The sequence below is a fragment of the Tinamus guttatus genome, unplaced genomic scaffold (assembly GCF_059628265.1).
Source record: "Tinamus guttatus ecotype Peru unplaced genomic scaffold, ASM5962826v1 Tinamus_guttatus_pri_ptg000188l, whole genome shotgun sequence".
In the NCBI taxonomy this organism is placed as follows: domain Eukaryota; kingdom Metazoa; phylum Chordata; class Aves; order Tinamiformes; family Tinamidae; genus Tinamus; species Tinamus guttatus.
Window position 1 is genome coordinate 3,075,978 of NW_028288722.1, and position 19,691 is coordinate 3,095,668.

At 63.5% G+C, this 19,691-nt stretch overlaps 1 protein-coding gene across 1 annotated transcript; it reads right to left on the reverse strand.

The window, feature by feature from the left end:
- Positions 1–263: 263 nt before the first annotated feature.
- USP43 (ubiquitin specific peptidase 43) lies at positions 264–13,951 on the reverse strand. The gene is made up of 16 exons (XM_088523454.1): positions 13,397–13,951; positions 11,174–11,314; positions 9,352–9,452; positions 7,499–7,591; positions 7,283–7,418; positions 7,036–7,174; positions 6,061–6,220; positions 5,850–5,961; positions 3,790–3,893; positions 3,404–3,481; positions 3,176–3,305; positions 2,627–2,978; positions 2,174–2,332; positions 1,613–1,765; positions 1,221–1,514; positions 264–286 (listed from the first exon to the last, which is right to left on the reverse strand). The coding sequence occupies exons 1-16, from the start codon at positions 13,949–13,951 to the stop codon at positions 264–266; spliced, it is 2,730 nt and encodes a 909-aa protein (XP_088379580.1).
- Positions 13,952–19,691: the final 5,740 nt, after the last annotated feature.

Below are 19,691 nucleotides of genomic sequence, written 5' to 3' on the forward strand. Positions count from 1 at the left end.
CGAGGGCTGGCGTTGCAGCGCTCCCGCAGCTCCGCACTGCTCTGCTCCGGGGTGGCTGCGGGGCTCCGCCGTGCTCCTGTCCCTGTGCCAGTGCGTGGAGTCCCAGGGCCCCAGGCTGGGAGGAATCCCTGCCTGCTCCCCTGCGTTCCTGGCAGACAGGGGTGCCCTTGACGCGGCACCTCCCAAACACACGTATGTGCAGACACATGCACACACGTGTCAGTGCAGCCCCCAGCGCCTGTACCCCCGACACGGAGCAACTTTCACACGTCTTTAATAGAAAGAGCTGCAAAATGCAGAGGGCTGCAGCCCGCAGGTGCCCCGCATACAAAAGCTGGGTAGCAGAATTGCTTATTGCATAGACTGTAGTGTGGGCAATGACCCCCGCGCGCAGCCCCGCAGTACCAAAATAGCCGCCTTTTAGAAAACAAAAAGCGTCTCTGGATAAAACTCTCTCCATATATAATAAATACTCTCCCTCGCGATCTCTCTCCCCTCGGACCCCACGAGCCCCCACCCGCGCTGTGCTCGGTCCTGATTAAGGCATGGATTGGAAAAGGAGCACCAGTCTATGTGGCCGTGGGGCCTGATGGCACCCAGGGGTCATGGGGGCCAGAGCGGGACCCAGGGGCGATGGTAGCACCCAGCAGCCATCACAGTGCCTGGGACCACTAGGGTGTCCAGGGGCCATGACAGCACCGGTGGCCAGCATAGCACCCATTGGTTATCATGGTGCCCAAGGACCATGACAGTGACCACTAGGCAGGGTGGCACCAGAAGGCCGTGACAGTGCCCAAGAACCATCATGATGCCCAGTTGCCATTGCGATGCCCAGTGAACACCATGGACCATGATGGTGCCCAAGAACCATGGCGATGCCCAGAGGACATCATGACACCGTGGACCAGGATGGCGTCCAGGGCCCATGATGGCGCCTCAGAAGCTGGACTCGGGCACCGCCCTCCTCCGGCCCAGGGAGGCGCTGTGGTAACGAGGCCGTACGGGGAGGCTGCCGGGCGCACGGCGGGCGGGCGGCCCCTCTCCGCCAGGGCCCAGCGACACGGAGCGCCGCAGGCTGCGCTCGGCGCGGGCCGTCCCCCCACCCGCGCGCTGCGGCCGCTCGCTGCACCCATGGGGCAGCCCCACTGCAGCCCCAGGCAGCCCCACAGCTGTGGGAGCCCCACTGGGGCTCTCAGCCCCCCGGGGCAACGTGGCCGCACCGAGGGCTCTGGGGCCGGGGGGCAGGCGGGAGCGGCTCTCGCCTGCCCCGTCCCCTGTAGCGGTGCCCGTCATGAGGGGCACGATGGAGGCGTGCGTGAAGCGGGGCCGGCGCCCCGACTCCAAGTACGCCACGAGCTCGCCCGAGACGCCGGGCGCGCGCTCCCGTGAGGCGAAGGACCAGCGCAGCGGCGCCGCCTTGGCCCCGGTGCCCGCCTCGGCCTTGGCGGGCGACAGCTTCATGCTCACACTGCGGCCCTGGATGCCCCGCACCAAGGGCCGGGCCTCAAAGCCCCCTGCAAGAGAGGGGCAGGGAGGTGGGTGCCTGCAGCAAGACACCCCCCTGAAAAGGGGGCTCCTGTGCACGGATCCCCTCCTCGCCCCTGCTGCTCACCCTTCTCCAGTCTGCTGCCTGCGTCGGGGAAGCCGGGCGAGCTGGGGGTGCGGGGCAGCGAGGGGCACGTGGCAAAGCCCCGCGAGCCCGTGCTCTCCCGCTGGGTGCTGAGCCGCGACACCCAGTGATCAGACAGGGAGGAGCTGGTGGAGCCTGTGGGGAGGAAGAGGCTGCACGTGTGGGTGCCCCCAGCACGGGGGTGCACGCCCATGCATGAGTGTGCACATGGCTGCATGCGGCCTTGCGCGTTCATGCATGCATGCAGCTGCACTGTGTGACTGTGTACAAGGGTGCATGCACTAGAATGCGTGTGCATGTGCACGCGTGCATTCCCTGGTGCCGTGACTCTGCTTGCATGCACACCCATAACGCACACGTGTGTGTGCACGTAAGCGTGCATGGGGCTGTGCTCCAGGTGTGCACACACGCGTGACCCTGTGCATGACGTGTGCGCAAGCACGTGGGCATTTGGCCGTGTTCTGCACGTGCAGGTGGCTGCCCCTGGCAGCCTCAGGGTACCAAGTCACTCGCCAGAGGCCACGTGCCGCAGGCCCCGCTCACCTCTCATGGAGCTGCTGGCCGACCAGCTGGGGATGGCGTTCCTGCGCTGGTAGAAGAGGATGTAGGCGCTGCGGGTGCTCACCTCGTCCTCCCGCACCCCCTCCACCGTGCTGTCATCGTAGCTGTACCAGCGCCCGTCCAGAGAGTTGCAGCAGTAGGCTGGGGGCAGCGCAGGTGAGGGTGGTCGTGGCCAGCCGTGCTCTGGCCCCCACAGACAGGCCCCGGGGCCTCGCCGGGCACTGGCAGGAGCACCCGCCAGCGTCGCACTGAACTCGAGCATTGCATCACGTCCCACACGGCATGCTGCAACCTACATGCATCTCCCTGCTGTGCGCCCTAAAGCCACGTCGTGCCCCAGGGCACCCCCTCACCCAAGCACACCCGGGGCGCCACGGCACATCTCCCACCCCCTAGGGCACCAAGGCCCGTGGGGACGCCGTGCCGTGTGCTCACCCGTGTAGTGCCCGCCCTGCATGCTGCCGTGGTGGTTGCAGACGGCGTACAGGTCGTAGAGGTAGTCAAGCTGGCAGCTCTCGGGCAGGTAGAGCGGGGCCTTCCAGGGCGCCCAGTGTCCCAGCACTTGCTTGCCGGGCGCCTGGCCTCTTTGGGCCACGTGGGGGGCCATGTCGAGACCCCGCAGAGGGAAGCGCACCAGCGTGGTGAGTTTGTGCCGGCGCTCGGCCACCTGGCGGAAGCGCTTGAGGTGGATGATGAGGATGTCGGGCAAGGTCCAGAGGCTCAGCTTCACCGTGCCCTGCTGCAGCACCTTGCAGTGCGGGCAGCGCCACGCGTCGTCCGGCGCCAGCTGGGCAGACCAGGCGCCGTGAACGCGGTGCCCCGTGCTGAGCCGGGGCCACGTTTGCCTCCGAACCCGGCACCCTGAGCCCGCTGCACCCGCCGGACGCCTCAGTCCCCGCTCAGCCGGGCGAGCGCCAGCTCCGCCTGCCCATGGCGGGCACGTCCCCGGCCGGCACGTCCCAACAGGCGGCCAGCAGCCCGTACCTGCTCCTCCTTGGTGTAGAGCTGGAAGCACTCGTCCAGCGTGCAGCTGTGCTGCTGCTGGTGCGCCTGCTGCTGCAGCCGCACGCTCTCCGCGTCCTGCACCACCTCCTCCTGGATGCTGCCAAAGAGGCTGCGGGGCGGCGCCGGGAGCAACGGGGGCGCTCAGGGAGGCTGCCCTGGGCACAGGTGGGCCCCAGTGTAGGTAGGTGTCGAGCACCCGGGACTCACCGCTCCTTGGTGCTGATGTCCCACTCCACCGTCAGCTTCACGTGGGGAGGGCCGCCCGGGCCGCCCAACTGCAGCGCCCTGCAGGGGTGACGGTGCAGCGGGGCAATGCCCGAGCGCAGGTGGGCACTGGGGCTGAGTCCTCAGCCCCAGAGCAAGGCACCGAAATGCAGAGCAGGGAGCCCCAAAGCACCGGCGAGCCCCTCCGGCCCAGCCGCAGGGGAAGCGGAGGCAACACGGTGGGCTGCAACCCCCCGGGCATCCCTGCCCCCTGCGCTATTGCAAAGCAGTTGGGTACCAGGGGCTGGCCCAGTCCTGGCCCTCCTGGAAGCAGAGCGGTCACAGAGGCCGGGGCTCACGGGAACAGCCCCGGCACCAGCCCCTCTCACCTGTCCACGGCCGGGTGGCAGAGGGGCCGGGTGTCCTGCGGTGACAGGTAGCTGCAGCCTACGGAGCTGCCGGCCACGCGGATGCGGAACAGGGCTCCGGCGCCCTGCAGGAGAGACGGCGAGAGGCGCTCGGGGACGGAGGAGAGAGGCGCCCCCAGGACCCCAGGTCCAGCAAGTGCTCCCAGGGTGAGAGCTGCTCCTCATACCCCAGGGAGGAGCAGTCTGTGCTGGGACGCGGAGAGAACCTGGCACCACGAGTGTCCCACCACACTCGCTCAGGGGCCACTCAGACAGGGCACCGAGCAGAGGGGAGGCTGGTGCCCAAAGCACCCTGGAGGGCTCCAGGTCCCCCAGCCAGGGCAGAGCCCCGCGCCCCGGCTGCCCCCAGAGCCTGCTGCATTCGATAACCTTCCCACCCAGTGCCTGTGGGGATTTCCCTGGCGGCTCACCAGGGCATTCACCTGCAGCCGTCCCCTGCCCCATCAGGGCATTCCCTCCCTGCAGTCAGAGACTCGTTTCCACTCCACCTGCCGCATCCTGGTTTTCGGCACCCGCTCCAGCCCCGCAGCCGAGGGCAGCGCGCAGCAAATCTGGCACCTGGCCGCTTTGCGCCCCCCGCCGCTGTGCCGGGCACGGGATGCTCTCAGTACAGCCTCGACAGTTCCTGCCACCCCAGAGGCGTTTGGGAAAGGCTAGAAGCGGGGCCATTTCCTCAAAACACAGTCAGGTCTCCTTTTCTTGCACCATTTCGCCCTAGAAAAAGTCCACAGCTGGACTTCTGTTTCGGTTCCCAAGGTGGTCCAAGGGGACCGTGGGCTCAGTGAACCATCTCCCCACAATGCTGGGTTAGGATGCAATAATCTGTCTTCATTTTGCGCAGGAATTTAATTTTGGGTCCCAAGTGGCTTCCGATTATGATTTAACAAGCTATAATTTAATTAAATTTTTAGTCACTTGGAACAAATACGAGGGGAGATTAACATGCACAAAAATTAGCGTTACACTTAAAATTCCTCTTTCATCCCGTGGGCTGCTGCAACGCTTTAAGAAGGAGATGAGAAGTTCAGAAGGGAGCGCAGCCACATTGGAGATTTTTGTCTCTGCACAAATAGCAGAATGTTACGTTGCCCGTAATGGCACGATCCCCCTTCTACAGACGCCAACACCCAGGTGAAAACTGCATCACACTGTGTTGCAAAGGCACGTGAAAAGCGTCCCCACCGGCTGGATGCAGGGGACGGCCAGGGCTCTCCTGGGCTCTGGTTTGGTGGTGTCCTCCAGCCATGGCAGACAGCCCCTGCTTGGGGACCTCCACTACCTTATGGATGGTGGCACCCAGGTGCTGCACAGGGTGACTTTGCCACGAGGCTAGGGACAGTTATTGGTCCGAAGAGGCACCAGGAAAGTTCATGCGAGTTGAGCTGCACCATGGCCACCTACAGCAACACTGTGGCCACCCACGGGTCCACCATGGCCATCCATGGTGATGCTACAGTCACCTGTGGTGGCATCTGGGCCACTCATTACTAAACCATGGTCACCCATAGCAACACCACGGTCACCTGTGGCTCCACTACAGCCATCCATGGCTCTCCCACAGCCACTCATGTCTAAGTTATGGCCACCTATGGATTCACCATGGCTACCTGTGTCTAAGCCATGACTGTCTATGGCTAAACCAGAGTCTCTCATGTCTCCATCATAGCCACCACCAGCTCCACCACAGCCACACTCAGCTCCGTATTGTCAGCCATGGCTGAACGGTGGCCACACAGCAGTGACCCCATGACTGCATCACAGGCACCGCACAGCTCAACCACAACACCCATGGTTCCACCAAGACAACTCATGGCTCCACCATGGCCACCTATGGCAACCCTGTGGCCAACCCATGTCTACAACATAGCCACTCTGTTGCTCAACTATGGCCACCCAATAGCTCCAGCTTCTACTGCAAGAACTACACCTGGCTCAGCACGAGGCCGAGGTGGGACAGACCAGGGAAACCGCCATCCCACTGAGGCCACAAGTGTCAGCTCAGGGCTCAAGGCAGCACTCACCTGCGGCGGCACCTCGCTCCTCATCAGGTAACGCATTTTGGCCAGGATGCACTGCTGGAGCTGCTCCCAGGAGACGCCTCGGTCCTCTCGCATCACCAGCGGGGGCCCGAACCTGGGCAGGAGCAGCAGCCCGTCAGCGTGGGGCTTCACCGAGAGCCAGCGGGAACCCCGAGGAGCGCCCAGCGCCGTGGGCCAAAGCGGGCACACGTACCTGGCGGCCTGGGCGCCGGCGCCCACCGTGTTGCAGAGCAGCAGCAGGACGCGGCCGCCGGTGCCGCGGTGGAGGCACTCGGAGGAGAGAGCGGCCGGCGGCAAGCGTTGCCCCCCCGGCTCGGCCGCGTTGGGCGAGGAGGGCAGGCTCAGCGGGCACCCTGCAAAGCCGAGGGGCACAGAGGGATGCTGCCGGCCCGGGACAAGCGGGACCGGCGGGGCCGCGTGCGCAGAGCCGTCCCGCGCGGTTCCCACACAGCAGCCACACTGCGCTCCGACTGCTCCCTGCCGCCTCCGCCGCTGTTTTCCAGTTAAGGGATTTGTGTCCAGCTCCAGCAGGTGACTCATCGCTGCCAGCGCTGCCTCCCCGCACCAGCCCCCCACTCCTCATTGCTCGGGGTCCCTGGCACTCCACAGGCTGCAGCGCGGGGCAGGCACAGCCCAAGGGCAAGCAAGGCCCGCATCTCTGGCACTTCCCTTCCCAAACACAGCGGGAACACGAGCTGTGCGTGTGCTCAGCCCCCGTGGGCCGGGACGGTGGGGCGAAGCCTTGCAGACACCCCGTCATTTTCAGGTTTGCGTCCCCTGGTGTCACCGGGTGTCACACAGGTCCCCCCAGATCCCACGGTCCCCCCATTTCCAGTGCTACCCAACCCCTCCCACCAATCACAGCAGCGACACTCGCGGCCTCCAGCCAATCCCAGTGGAGGACAACTGCCTCCTCCAATCCGAGCAAGCAGAATTATTCTACCAATCACAGAAGAGTACATCTGGCTCCAACCAATCAGAGCAGAGATGCTATCAACCTCTTGCCAATCACGGCGCCACACACCTGCCTCTGCATGAAGTACTGAGAACAGCCAATCACAGGGCAGCGCATCTCCCTCTGACCAATCACAGCAGAGACACTATCCATCTCCCACCAATCGTAGGGCAGCACGCCTGCCGTGACCAACCGCAGCGGAGCGGGCGGTACCTGTGGGGCGGAGGGAGCCGCCGCGGCTCGCGGGCGGCTCGAAGGCGTAGATGCTGTCGCCCTCGCCGATGGCGCCGAGCTCCTCGTCGTCAGCGAAGGAGCGCCGGAAGCCGGCGGGGGACACCTCAGCCAGGACCACCTGCGGGCATCGCACGGACCCTCAGCACCCGTTCGGTGACCCAAGTGCGCGGCCGCCGTGCGGGATGCGACCTGGCCGCCACGGGGGCCCCATCCCGGGCGTTTTCACCTGCTCGGGGGGGATCCTGCCCTCCTGCGCCACCATCTCGCGCAGCTTGGCCACGGTGCTGAAGAGGGGCACGGCCAGGCCCACGCGCACAAACCGCAGGCTCTTGCACTGGAAGACCAAGGTGACGTTGAGCGGCCTGGAGGAGACACGGGGCGGCGGGGACACGTGAGCGCGGTGCCGCAGGGGCCGCGCGGGGCTCCGTGGGGCCGCGCTCACCTGGTCTGGCGCGGGGGGATCGGCAGCGAGACGCACAGGAAGGGGTCGAAGGTGTTGCTCTGCTTGCGGCAGTGCGGGCAGGTCAGCGAGGACCTGCAAGACAGGGGGGGCTGCCACCCTGCGCCCACCCCGGCACCGCGGAAGAGCCGCCCGGCCCGAGGGAGCTGCTCAGGACGTGGCAAACAGCCCCCGCGAGGCTCCGCAGAACGGTCTGTTCACTCTGAAACCTAACGACACCTGCCACAGCTGCTTTGTTGCAGTTCGGTGACACAAAGGCATTGCTTCAGCCCCACTAGAAGCTCCCTCCCGCTTCAGGCAGCCAGCACGAACCGCAATTTCTACCCAAATTTCCCAGCAAACTAAGTCAGAGCGATGCCAGTGCTCTTTGCATCATCACATTTAACTTCTTGAGCGCCCCACAGCCGACGCGCGTTGCTGCCGAAGCAGAGGCAGGCAGGGTGGCAGCCCTGCTAGGTGGGGACACCAGAAAGGTCCTCATCCCCATGCAGGGAGGCGCAGGCCATGGGCCCCACCGGCATCTTTTCCCGGTGCCCCCTGCACCTCGCCCGGGGGTATCCGCTGCCAGCCAGGACGGGGACGGCGCTAAGGGGCGCTGGGGACCCTGGTGCTTGGGCTGCATCCACCAGCCGGGCTGCCAGCTTCACCGGGGCTGCTCCCCAAAGCTGCAGCTGCCTTTTGCAACCGTGCGAAACAACGGAGGGTTTTAACAGGAGGGTTAACCTGTTCCTCCGACGGACGCCCTGCACTATTTTAAGCAGCCGCAGAGCAATCTGGGGTTTTTTTTGGACCGTTGCATGTTGCCCTGACATTTCTGCCTGTTCTTTGCCGCTCACAGCTCCATTTGATCGCGGGAAGGGCTGGAAGGCGAAGGAGCAGCGCTGCCCGCCTTAACCTTTAGAGCCAAGCAGGGCTCCGAAGCTGCAGGAGCATCCGGAGTCAGGAACCAGCGCGGGCAGGCGAGGGCAGCGCAGATGCGGAGTGAGGGGAGGGCCGAGAGCAGAGATGGGATCTTTTTGCCTCGAGCCGCCCCCTCCTACCCCAGCATCATCTCGGCACCTCGCCGGCAGCTTCAGCAGCAAAGCGACCCCTTTCTTTGCCATCCCAGAGCCCCATCAAAGCCCGGCTGCTGTTAATATTTAACGCCACCAAACCACTCACCTCGCTGCTTCGCTTTCATTCCTTTGTGGTTCCCCCCCACCCCATCCTTTTTATTCAGCAAAAAAAGAAAATAATAATTTTTAAAAGCCTTTTCTGGTCGCAGCCCTGTGAATCTGTCACCTGCAAGCTCCTTAGGGAAGCAGCTGTGCAAATTAATGGAGCTTTTTGCACCCCAGCAAGCTTTGACGTGCAGAGCGGAGCGGAGCGGCTAATGGAAATTAAAGAGCCTTTCTCGCTATCTGGCGAGGAATTAGGCGTGTGGGGAGGGAGGACTTGCAATGCTGGGCATGTCCCTCGGCGCCTGCACGGCCGCCGCGGGGGACAGAGCAATGCAATGGCCTCGTGCAATGAGCTGCCGCGGCCTCAGCGGGGCCACGCGGATGGGACTGCCGCTCCTTTTTCCTTCCACCCCTGCGCAGCCCCAGAGCAGGTTTCTTTTCCCTGGAAAACCCAATTGGATGGGGAAAATCTAGGGATTTAGCCCGGTGACGCCTCCCGTGTGGGCTGGCCAGGCCGACACGCGCCAGGCTTCAACAGCTCCTCACATCCAGCTGCTTGAAACAGCAGGTCACCTGCAATCAAAACTGCCCCCCACCCACAGCCCTTCCCGGTGCTAGGACCCAGGGCTGAGGAGGAGGAGGGCCGGGAGGAAGCCCGTGCGCAGCCCCGCTCACCTGTACTGCGCCTGGAAGTGGCTCTGCACGAAGCTCTGGCCGCGGGGAGGCCGCGCGGAGGGCAGGGCGCCGCCGGCATCGCCGCTCCCGTCCGGGCCGGGCTGCGGAGGGGCGAGAGCGGCGTGAGCCGGTGCCACACGGGCCCCGCGTCCCGGCCGGGCCGGGCCCTCCCGCACAGCCGCGCCGGGCGCTGCCAACCCACGGGGCGGCTCGTAGGGCACCCACCCTCTGTCATCGCCCCAACCGCAGCCCCGCGCCCAGAGCCCGGCCCGGGGGAGCCCGCAAACCCACCCTGGGATTTTCACCTCCGGCTAAGGCAGCCGAGGGATTATTTTTGCCAGTCTAGGGGGACGGCAGGTACTCGATGCCTGCGCAGCAGCAGCCCCCCCAGGGCATCCCCTCTCCAGAAGGAATAAAAGGTAAAAAGAAGAAGATTTTGTTCAACTTGTAAAGGAGCCCAGGCGGGATCCTGTTACACGGGCGGACCTGCCTGGCCGGAGGTACCTGCTGCCGGTGCTGGGAGCACGGGGATCTCTGCCCGTGGGGCAGCGAGCCCGGGCGCCCCGTGCTCTCTCGCGGGTACCCGGGCCATGTGGCGCCAGGGCCCGCTAGTGCCGCCCCGCAGGGCAGCCCCAGGTCTCAGCTGCTCATTCTGGAATCCCGCTGCACGCGGCGCTGCACGGGACGGGACGCGGGAGCGCGCGCCGTGCGAGCGGGAACGGGCACGGAGACGTGACGGGCGCCGCCAGGGCCCCGTCTGGGAGCAGCACGGCCGCGTTCGCTGAATCGAGGCATTGTCACCGGCCCGGCCGCGTGCAGCGCCCGGGGAAGCTAATGAGCCCGTGGGACGAGGCTGGCGAGCAAGTGCTGGAAAGGGCAGGGGCAAAACTAAGGGAAAAAAACAATTTAAAAAAAATCCTAAATTTAAAGAAGGCAGATATAGGCAGCTGGAAAGGAATTGCTCTGCAAACGCAACAAAATGAGCTGACGCAACGAGCTACGGGGGTTTATATGTAAGGTAACATCAGAGAGCGCCTGGTCCTTGAACCGAACAGCACCCAGGACCGCATCAACCATGCAATAACTTGCGAGGGATTTTTATCCATCCAGCAAAGGCGGGTGCCTTGCACCTGGCTTTTCCCATTAATGCTGTTTCCTCAGGCCTGGGCATGGGCTGCATCACAAGCAAACACGGGCCCTGCCAACCATGGGCTCCAAACCTGCCCCAAACCCCCTCTCCGAGGCCGCCCCGCTGCTATTTAAAGCCCATCACCAGCCGGGCAGCCGTATGCTCAGGCAGCTCTTCCCAGGCTCCTGGGAGGAAATTATTCAGCCTCGCTGGCTTTGAAACCTCCCTCCCCATGGATAAACCTCCTGCGCTCGAGTCCTCACTGATTCGCAAAGACTCCACAGTGGCCAAGAGCCTCCGCGAGCAAACGCAGCCCTAAGCGACCCACAAAACGGGATTCAGAGACGTGGAAAAAAAACGGGAATCAGCCCCCAAAGTTCTGCAGCTTCTTTTGCCAGCGAGAGCCAGGAGCCACCCAAGCCCCCTGCCCCATCCACCCTCCCGGCTGCGACTCCTCTGCCCAGCAGCAGAAGCGCAGGCACGTGGGGAGCTGCTTCTCACACTGCCCCCTGGGCAAAAAGCCCATTTGAACCATTTCTGCCTTTTTTTAATGGGCTCTGAAAGCAAGCGGGAAGTCACCTGCGGCGCCCTGCTAGCCCGGCAAGCTCGGTGGAAGATGAGATGAGCGTGGCAGGGCTCAGCTGGGTCAGAGTCCCGGCCGCACTCGGCGCACGCGCCGCAAGGGCCACCAACCTGCTCATCACCACGGGGCTTGGGGACGGGCGAGGAGGAGCCCAGGTCCTCGTGCAGGCGGTCAAGCAGCCAGAGCAGGAACTCGAGGGCGTCGTGCTGCGCGTTGCCCCGGAACTGCGCGCTGTGCTGCGCCACGATGCTCTGCAGGGCAAAGACACGGCCCTGAGGGCGCGGGCCACGGCCGCTGGGCCCACGACGAGGCACCGCGTGGCCGTCACCGCGCGTCAGGGCTGGCGGCCGCCACGATTAGCCTGGTAGGCAGCGGGAAAGGCACAGGGGAGGGAACAGGTCAACCCTCAGCAAGGTCATAGGGGCAAATCCCCTGGGGGACTCAGCAGTGTCACTCACTCCTTGCACTCGAATGACATTGGGAAGGGCTCCGAAACAGCATCTGCCTGGCTGGGAGAGGCAGCTTGGACGAACCCGCACTCGGCACCTTCGCTGCGGCGCCGCTGCCACCAGCTCCCACCTGAGCCGGCAGCTCCCGCAGAAAGGAAGCCACCGGGGCACGCAGGGTTACGGGGACAGCGGGGCCTCCTCTTGCGGCTCGGGGCCACCAAGGGGACATCTCCTCCTGGAGAGGCCCACGGTGGCCGCGCAGCAGCAGCCCCTGACACCAGCCTCTTCCCACCGCGTCCAGCTCATTGCATCAGACCTCAGCGTCACCTCCCATCCAGCGGGACGAGCTGCACCCAGCAGCTCCCCGGGCTGCGCTGCCCCGAGCCCCAGGAAACCCACTGCCCGCTCGCCCCGCGGGCGCCTGCGCGAGCTCCCCGCGCACCCAAGGGCTGGGGCGCCACGGGCCGACTGCTGCAGCCGGCCGCAGCTCTCGGAGCCCCATCCTCAGGGACAGGACTTCCCCACCGCCCCATCGCCTCCCCGTCTCGCCCTTGAGTCCCGGCTCTTTGCCAGGCTCACACAGCCCCCTGGATCGCAGCCAACCCCTCTCCGTGTCTGAGCCCACGCATCGCCTGGGGGCTGCACGAGACCCAGAGCCCAAGGCGAAGACAGGGAGAGGGGACCAGGAACAGCCCTGCCCGGCTCCACACCGGGGGCACCTGCTCTTTGCAAGGAGCCCCAGGGAGCCCCACAAGCTGCGAGATCAGGACCCACAGGGTTTGGTAGCCCGTGGCCGCCTCCCTCACAAGAAGGAAAAGCAAAACACACTGAGCCATCTCACCAGCTCCCGCCGCCTTGCCAGTGTCGGGAGAAACCCTGATCACCCTCCAGATTCTTTTAAACCAGCTGCTGGAGCAAGCTCAGACCTGCCGCGCTCGGCTCGCAGCAGCCGCACGCTGCAACCCCCTCGGCTTTGCCGCCTCCGGCCACAGCCCGCACCAACGCCTCCGCCGGGAAATACCCCGAGCCGAGCCCCAAATCCCCTCAGATTCCCCTCGCCGGCCCCCACGCTCCTTCCTCGCCAGCTCCACGGGTGCTCTACACAGTCTAGGGGTGACAACTCCAGACCTGCTGCTGCAGAGAGTAAAATGAGCTGTGGACACGGCTCGAGGTGCACAGGGCTTGACAGCTCCCATGAATCTGCCCCGCTCCCACACATTGCTGCAGGGGGTCTTATTTTAAAAGGCAGAGTTTGAAAAAAAAAAAAAAAGAGGGGAGGAACCAAAACAGAGCTGGAAATTCATGCAACATGTAGATAACCACCTAGGGGGAGGAAAATCAAAGAGAAGGCCAAAAGTTGGTTTTGGTTTTGCTTTTGCTTTTTTATCCTCCTTTCCTTTCCATACTGAAGTCCACCTGGGAGCAGAGGGGATAGCATGGAAATGCCATGCGCCCCACTCCACTTCGCCGCCGCAGCGCCCGGGGCAGTGAAGGGCTGCAGCCCATGTGCGACACGCGAGCACCAGCACCGCGGGCAGCTGCTCGCGCCGGTGGCAGGGCCCAGCGCCCGGAACGCCGAGCTTCGGTCCAGGGCATCAACCTGCCCCTGCGCTGACACCACCGCTGCCCAGCCCGCCCCAGTGCTGCGAGTGCAGCGAGCGGGGGACATCGCAGAGGGACACGGACCTGTCCCCGGGGCTGGCACCGCCCTAGCAGCAGCCCCGTGTCACTGCAGGCGAGCGCCGCGGTCACCCACGCTGCGTCCCGGGGTGGCATGGGGGGCACAGGGGTCACCCCTGAGGTTGTAATGAGCGGTGGGGACAGAGGCGGGTGGCAGCAGGCGCAGAGGGGCTGTGCGGGGGCTGCGGGGGGGCCGCGCCGTACCTTGAACTCGGCCGAGAGCTGCGGGGTGTAGTCGAGGGTCCAGAGGGCGCGGACGAGCGCGGCCAGGCGGTGCGTGACCTCGGCGCGGGCGCCGCGCGCGCGGTAGCGCCCGAGCGCGAGCAGCTCGGCGAGCGGCGCCGTGTTGCTCAGGCACTGCACCACGGCGTTCATGAAGCACGTGTTGCCGTGGTTGCGCAGCCCCTGCGCGCCCGGCGGCCGCCCGGGCCCGCTCCCCGCGCCGCCTCCGGCTCCGGCTGCTGCAGCCGCAGCGCCGGGCGGCTCCGCTCCGGGCTCGGCCTCGCCGCGGCCTCGCGCTGCCGCCGCCGCCGCCGCCGCGGGGGTCTCGTCGCGCCCGAAGCCGCCCTCGTCGTCCTCGGCGGCGGCGGCAGCGCGGCGGGCGCGGCGGCCCCCGGCCAGGCGGGCCCAGGAGCGCAGCAGCCGCCCGGCCAGGCTGCCCAGCGAGCGCAGCGCCCGCCGCCGCCGCGAGCCGCCCGCCCGCCGCGCGGGGCTGCAGCCGCGGGGCCGCCCGCGCGCCCCGCCGCCCGCCGCGCTCATGCCCGGCGCGGCCCGCGCTGCCGCCGCCGCCCCGGCGCGGAGCTCATGGCCCCGGCGCGGAGCTGGCGGCCCCGGGCGGGCGGGCGCGCCGGGCGCCCCCCGCTGCCGCCGGTGCGGGGGCTGGCGGGGCCGCGCGGGCGGTTTTGTGAGCGCGGCGGCTCCTCCCCCGGGCCGGGCTGCGCCGGGGAGCAGGGAGAGAGAAGGGAGCGGCAAGGAGGAGGAGGAGGAGGAGGGAGCCGGGAGGTGTCGCCGTCACCGCTGCCGCCGCCGCTGGCGACGGGCGGCGGCCGGGCCGGGCTGCGCTGCCCCCCGAGCTCCCGGCGTGTCCCAGCACCTCTCCCCTTGCAGGGTCGTCGCAGCTGGGACAACCCCGAGGGGTGCTCAGCGCTGCCCCTGGGGTTTTGGGCAGCCCGTGACGTAACGGGGCTCCACACCTGGCCACGAAAGACAGGTCGCCTCCACAAGGCTGGCAGCACGGGGGGTTTGGGCCACCTTGGGCTCAGCATCACCCTCTGCATCTGGCAGCCCACACGGGAGCCAGACATCACCTCCCTTGTCCCCAGTGGGCAATGTCACCCCAGCAGCGCTGGGTGCCACGCGGGGCACAGTCTGGGCTGACTCGCACTGCCAGCGCTCCAGGATCCCGCCCGCGGGGCTGCTGGCGGCGGGACGAGAGGCGGCAGGGACAGAAGCAGCTCCCCTGCGCCTGCCTCCGCTCGCAGCCGAGCCTGGCGCGTGGCCCAGCCCGGGGGCACCGTGCGCTGCCACTTCTGTTTCCTCCCCGCAGCGGCAAACCCGGCTCTCCCAGAAACCTGCTGTGCAAAAGCTTCGCCCAGACGGGCTCTGGGCTGACGGGTAGAGAGGCCCCAGGGCGGCTCAAGGGCTCAGGACGCGGGTGGGCGCACCGGACTGTGCTGGAAACACGGTGCAGCTCAGGCACTGTCCTCCTTGGCCAGGGCTAAGGGACTCAGCGGGGACGGAGCCGGGACGAGCTGCAGGCTGGGCAGGACACACAGGCACTTGCACCAAAGGAGCCCGCGAGCCGCAGCGCGTGTCCCAGACAGGGATGCCCCAGGATCCAGGGATGCTGCTGGGTTCACCCACACAGCCAGGCTCAGGCACACTCTGCCTTCGGATGTGGCTTGGACCAGGTCACTGAGCCCCTCAGGGTCTCCGATGTGGAAAGAGGTTGAAAACGTGACCTCAAGGCACCTCAGAGGCTCTTGAGCTGGAATGGGGAAAACGGGAGTCTGCAGGCTTTAAGCTGCAGCCGGTAGAGCTGAGCCTGCTACGGCTCAGGGCTGGGCTCCTCAGCACAGACCTGCTGGGCCAGGCTGGCCCGTGGTGCTGGTGAGATGGACCTGGAGAAGTGGCTGTGGAGAAGATGAGGTGGAGAAGATAGACATGGAGATGACGGCCATGGAGAAGATATCCATGGAGAAGATGGCCATGGAGAAGATGGCCATGGAGAAGATGGGCGCGGAGAAGCCTCTTGCACCATCGCAGGTCACAGCCTGGTGAAGGAAAACTCCTGCCCAATGTTTCTGTGAGCGGCTCTCCCCAGCTCTCGGCCCAGGTTTGGCAGACAGGGAATGGCATGAAGGCTGAGCTGAAGTTCCCACGTCAGACACCCCCAAAGTGTGGAGTTTTGGCTCCCAAACCATGTTGGTGCCTGCAATTAAAGTTCATTTGTCCATGACCTCCTGGCTAGAAAGTTATAGCACCTTTCCCCACTCTGAAGCCCATCCTTACAAAGCCAATATACAACATGTCCCTTGATATAGCATCTGAAAAAGTAGGGTTTTTCTGTACAACAAAAAAGCAAAAAGCAAAAGCGGAGACTTCCCAGGGCTCTGGGCAGCTTCTTGTGCCAGCTCCATGGGGCCGGGACACTCCGGGTCTGCTGCAAAACCTGGTACGAAACCTTGAGAAACAACAACTGAGATGGACAGAGTCATTTGCATAGGGAGAGGGTGATTTTTCTGTCTGAATTATTTCACAAAGGCGGTTGGGCTTTGAGCCCAACGGGAAGAATTGAGTTTATCAAAGCTGAAAAAAAAAAAACCCTCCTGGCTCATTTAAAAGAAGACTCTTTGTTGCTTCGCTCTGGCTGATCTTGGCTGGAGAAGCCAAACCCCAGCCCAGCAGCCTCCCAGTGTGGCAGCCCAGAGCCCAGTACTGAATTCAGCCAGAAACACAAAACACCCTGATGATGAACATGAGCAAAATGGTCCAGAAAACGCCAAGAAGGAACGCCATGGCAAAAGAGGCAGGATGCAGAGGGAGAGGCAAACCAGAAGCCGACGGGTACTGGCAGCTGGCATGTGGATCTGAGGGCAAAACTGACAAACGTGTGAAAGCAAAATAGTCAGGAAGCCCCAAACTGCTGGAATCACTCTCGTGATTCCCGCGCCAGGAACGCTGGCTAGGTTAGTCTCCCTTTCCCCAATATCACATCTCTAATTTTGGCTCTTCTTTAAATAGTCCTGAGCCCCGCGCCGTTCTCATGCCGATTAAATCAAATATTTATTGGTGCTGCATCGTGCTCTAGGCAAAGCCTTTTTCCGGAGCTCACTGCTTTCTTGGGCTCCTGCCTTTCAAGCTGATGTTTTCTGCGCATCAAGAGACTTGGAATAAATTTGGAAAATCTCCATTTCAAGTGCAAAGAGAGAGGAATGACACCCATGATTGTGAAAAGCTCCTTGCTGCTCCTGAGCAAGCTGCTGTGGCACCCGAGACACCAAACTGCTGGGACAAGCGTAATAAGTGCAGCAGGGTTCAGCGTGGCCGCGAGAGGCACGAGAGTGTTGGGATGGGGAGCGCAGGGAGGAAAAAAATCTGACCTGATCTGGCCTGAGTCAGCCGAAACCCAGTGTGATGTTGCCAAGTCACAAGGACTAAAAAAGCCAAAAAAAAAAAAAAAAAAAAAAAAGGCCCCAAAAAGCACCCTTCATGCGTGCATGCTGGGTTTTGTCCCAGGACAGTGTTTGCTTTATTTAAGCCTCTCTTGTCCTGGCCTGGGAAGAGCTGCGCGGCCAGGTGGAAACTCGTCAAGAAGGAGCTTTCCCTTGCAGTAGACGCCTCCATAGTCGGGCTCTTGACTCTAATTAAATTATAGATAGCGAGCTAAGTTATTTAGCACCCGTATTAAAGATGCATGGGCCCTGCCTGGTTCCGGCGTGCGCTGGGGACGAGCAGCGACAAGGCAGCTCCGCGCGGCTGTGCCGGGGCTCGGAGCGCTGAACATGCTCCATCGATCCACAGCACGAAAGGGCAGCAGATAACTCGCCTCGGAGCTGCAGTAACTTACGCACTTTGTTTGCAGCAATTCCGCTTTGTTTTTAATAAATATGTATGGAGCCCTGGCTGCTTCGCTGAGCAGGCAGCCCCGGGCTATTTATACCCGTTATCCCCTGTGAGCAGAGAAGAAATTGGGGGTGGAGAGGGACAACCAGCTCCATCTGCAGCAGGAGGGAGCGCAGAACCAGGTCCTTGCCCGGGGTCGCGTTACAGAAACCGCCCCGTGCTCTCCCAGATGAATCTCAATTCCAAGATTCAGCTGGGAACCACCCTCCCACCGCAGGCCTGTTAGCTCCTCTGTATTTTCCTGGGTAAATAAAATCCATTTGCAGAGCATGTGCTCTGCATGTTTTTGCAACCAGGGACCCCGGGTTTTGCAGGGGGACGAGGGCAGCCTCCCACGGGCAGCCTCCCCCTCCGCCGGGCCTGCGGAGCGGGTGCTCCCAGGCGGGATCGGGATAACTGGGAGTCCCAGAACCAGCACCCGCCCATGGGTTGTTCGGGATGCAGAGGGCAGAGCCTGCACAGCAGCTCGTCCTGGGCTGCATTCGCCTAACTACCCCACCTGGAACAATTCCCCCTTTTCCCAGGGGCAATAAAAGACCCCAGCAGCAGCACGGGGTAGGACGTGGCGCTTCACAAGGCTCCCCATAAAGTCCCTATGAGACCCGGTGCTGTCGCAGCTCCCCGCAGCTCTCCCAGCAGGCAGGTTGGCAGGAGCTGCACCGGGAGGCGGCTCCGGACCCTGGGCTGCGCAGACAGTCCTACCCCAGCAGCTCCAGCCTCCAGCTCCCGAGCCAGCAGCTCTGGGAGCCGCTAGAGGAGCTCAGGGCTGCGCGTCACCCGTCCCCACCTTCCCTGCTGCTTTGCAAAGGCTGGACTGAATAGTGGGTGCAGGGAGGACGGACAGGGGGGATATTAGCTCTCCTTGGCAAACAGAGGTGCCTGTGACTCTTTATGGCAATAGCACACTCATTATGGCTAATTCCACGTGGAGTGCTATAGATCTCCATTATTAACAGGAATTCATGACTAAGAGGAGCATAATGAACACATTCACATTGCAAAATGCAATTCCCCCGCCGTCAAGCAAACGTATAATGGGGAAATTTATGCCTGCAGTTTGTGTTTCCCCAACCCAGCCTGACTCCTGGCTGAGGAGCAGCCCGTCGGCTTCCTGGCGCTACCCATGTAGGTCACATCCATTTGCAGAGCTCCGGGGCTCCCTGGGGCCCGCGGCGGTGCTCTCACCAGGAGGCTGCGCCGGGGCGAGCGCGGCGGAGCTGCGGGCACCGGGCACGGCCCGGGCAGCGGGTGGGCTGGCGAGCGCCTCGCTCACCCGCGGGGCCCCGTTTTCCCCCAAGGAAGCAGCAGACTCAAAGGTCACGCAGCTCCCTGCGCTCACGGACTGACTCAAGAGCGCTCGTCCCTGCGAGGAGCAGCACGTGGGGCAGTGGCGCAGATGCTCTGCTGCCCCATAGCTGCAATGCGGCAATGGGGCAGCTTTGTGCACAGATACCACGGTCGGGGGCTGCAGGGTTAGGGCAGATGCTGTTGCAGGATATCAAACACACTCATGGGCAGTGACCTACACTGGCTTGCTGAGCTGGAGGAAGGCTGCTGAACCAGCGTCCAGGCGTAAAGTCTGGAGTGGCCTCAGTTACACGATGCAGCTTCACACTGGAAAGGAAAAGGTGCAGAGCAGAACGTCTCCACATACTCTGTGCTCATAGTTTCTGATCTGAGAGAGTTGCTGGAAACAGGCCCAGGGCAAGAGCATCTTCACTATTCAAAACAAGCAGAAAATGTGCTTTACCAGCCCTTACTCTTCAGAGTGTCATTGCCTGTTTTCCAGAGTCAGCAGTTGACCAGAACCAGGTGTATCACAAAAATCCATCTCCTTCTGCTACTCCCAAGCAGGGAAGAAGCTGCTTGTGCAGCAGGACGACGGATCACAAAACAGCCGCACAGAAATAGGACCTTTGACTCCCCAGGAAATTCTAGTTCTGCCTGTAATGACAGGATTGGGTCTATCTGGTGGGAACTAGATAGCTTTGCTGCAGTGAGGCCCTACTGGGCACTTATCTGCATCTCAAACTCTGCTGTTGAGGCAGTGCGGGGAGCTGGCAGCGCCTGGGGTCCCCTAAGGCAGAGAGGTGTGGGGAGGGGAGCTGCCACTGCTGCTGTCCCTCCCGTGGCCACCTGTGTAGAGAGGACACCGGGGCTTTGCGCCTGCCTGGTTAGCTCTGCATGCACCGAGGTCTGTTTTCATTCTCCCAGCAAAACCACAAACGTTTAGACTGTCCATCCCACATTCCAGGGGTTTGATTCCGCTTTCCAAACCACAGCGAGCATTACTGCCGAGCTAGTAAAACCTGCTCGAGTGTTTATCGCTGCATAGCATCAGGTCTTGAATCTAAAGGAAAAGAGGAAGGAGCAA